Genomic DNA, 1,088 nt, shown 5'->3' on the forward strand with positions numbered 1-1,088 from the left:
TCATTGTGTCCTGTTCAAGACTCTATAAAATATATTTGGGTTTTCCCCTAGAATAGCTCCTATGTCCTTGAGAGCAGATAATGGTTTATCAGTTGGGATTTAGTACATATGTCCTATCATTCCATATTTCAATCACGTCAAGCAGAATGGTACAATCGTTACCACCATCAGTTTCCAATCTTTTTCTCCGCGGACTCCCTTTCACCCCCACCTCCCTGCCCCCCACCCGAATTCTACTTGCTGTCCCAATAGGTTCATCAATCCTGGGTCTCATCTACGGAAAGACGGAAACGCATAGTGTATCCAAAACATCTAGCCTAAAGCCCCAACGGGCAACTAATTTTGAATGAGTGGGTCTTCCTCTCGGAGCTAGGTGGAACGTTTTGATCCAGCCTCAGAATTTTGGCCTTCCTCAGATAGACTGTCACGAGTGGATGGGTTCCTTCTCTGGCACTGCGAAGCCATTTCCGACTGTGCTGTCCAGCCCGGACTCACGGTGGCCCTATGCACAATGGATCAAACCCCGGCTCGGTCCTGCGCCCGCATCACAATTGAAATGTTTGAGCGCATTCGCCGGCTTCCTCCGCGGGCGTGGTGAAACGATCTGTTTAAGCACTTAGGGCCGGGCTGGACGGAGCTGCAAAGATCAGGATACCAGGTGCTCTACAGTCTTTTACTTCAAGTAGGCACGGGTGCAGGCAGCTCTTCGACATGCAACCAACTGCCTCAAAGGTAGGGATTTTTCTTTGGCACCTAGACCCCGCCCACCAGCCCCGGGACGGCGGAAGCATCGAACGCTACGTGGGCGGTTCGCACACGAACGCGGAGGCATCCCGACGTGCCGCCGGCGGCGTGGGCGGGGCGACCGGCTCTTCCTCGGGGCTCCTCCGGCCCCGCCCCCAGCCCGCACACGCTCATTGTGAAGCGACCGCGGCGGCTAGTCTGGAGGGCTGCTGAGACCTCCAGGCTTTAAATCCTCGGCGCGTGTGAGCGCCCGCGCCGCGCTCGTCCCACCCGAAAGGCTAAGAGCGCGAAATTCACCTCATTCTCTGCTCCCACCTTGCGCGAACCGCCGGGTGCGAGCAGGC

The 1,088-nt window shown here is 56.2% G+C and overlaps 1 protein-coding gene across 1 annotated transcript in view; it reads left to right on the forward strand.

Moving 5' to 3' along the window:
* Nucleotides 1-511: 511 nt before the first annotated feature.
* Nucleotides 512-1,088, forward strand: part of ATXN2L (ataxin 2 like) — a 12,546-nt gene continuing 11,969 nt past the window's right edge. The window contains exon 1 of the mRNA XM_045284920.1: nt 512-594. Within this exon, the coding sequence (XP_045140855.1) occupies nt 512-594 (83 nt within the window). The remainder of the gene's footprint in view (nt 595-1,088) is intronic.

Source organism: Echinops telfairi, unplaced genomic scaffold (assembly GCF_000313985.2).
Source record: "Echinops telfairi isolate 266 unplaced genomic scaffold, ASM31398v2 ScPeMD7_5;HRSCAF=22, whole genome shotgun sequence".
In the NCBI taxonomy this organism is placed as follows: Eukaryota; Metazoa; Chordata; class Mammalia; order Afrosoricida; family Tenrecidae; genus Echinops; species Echinops telfairi.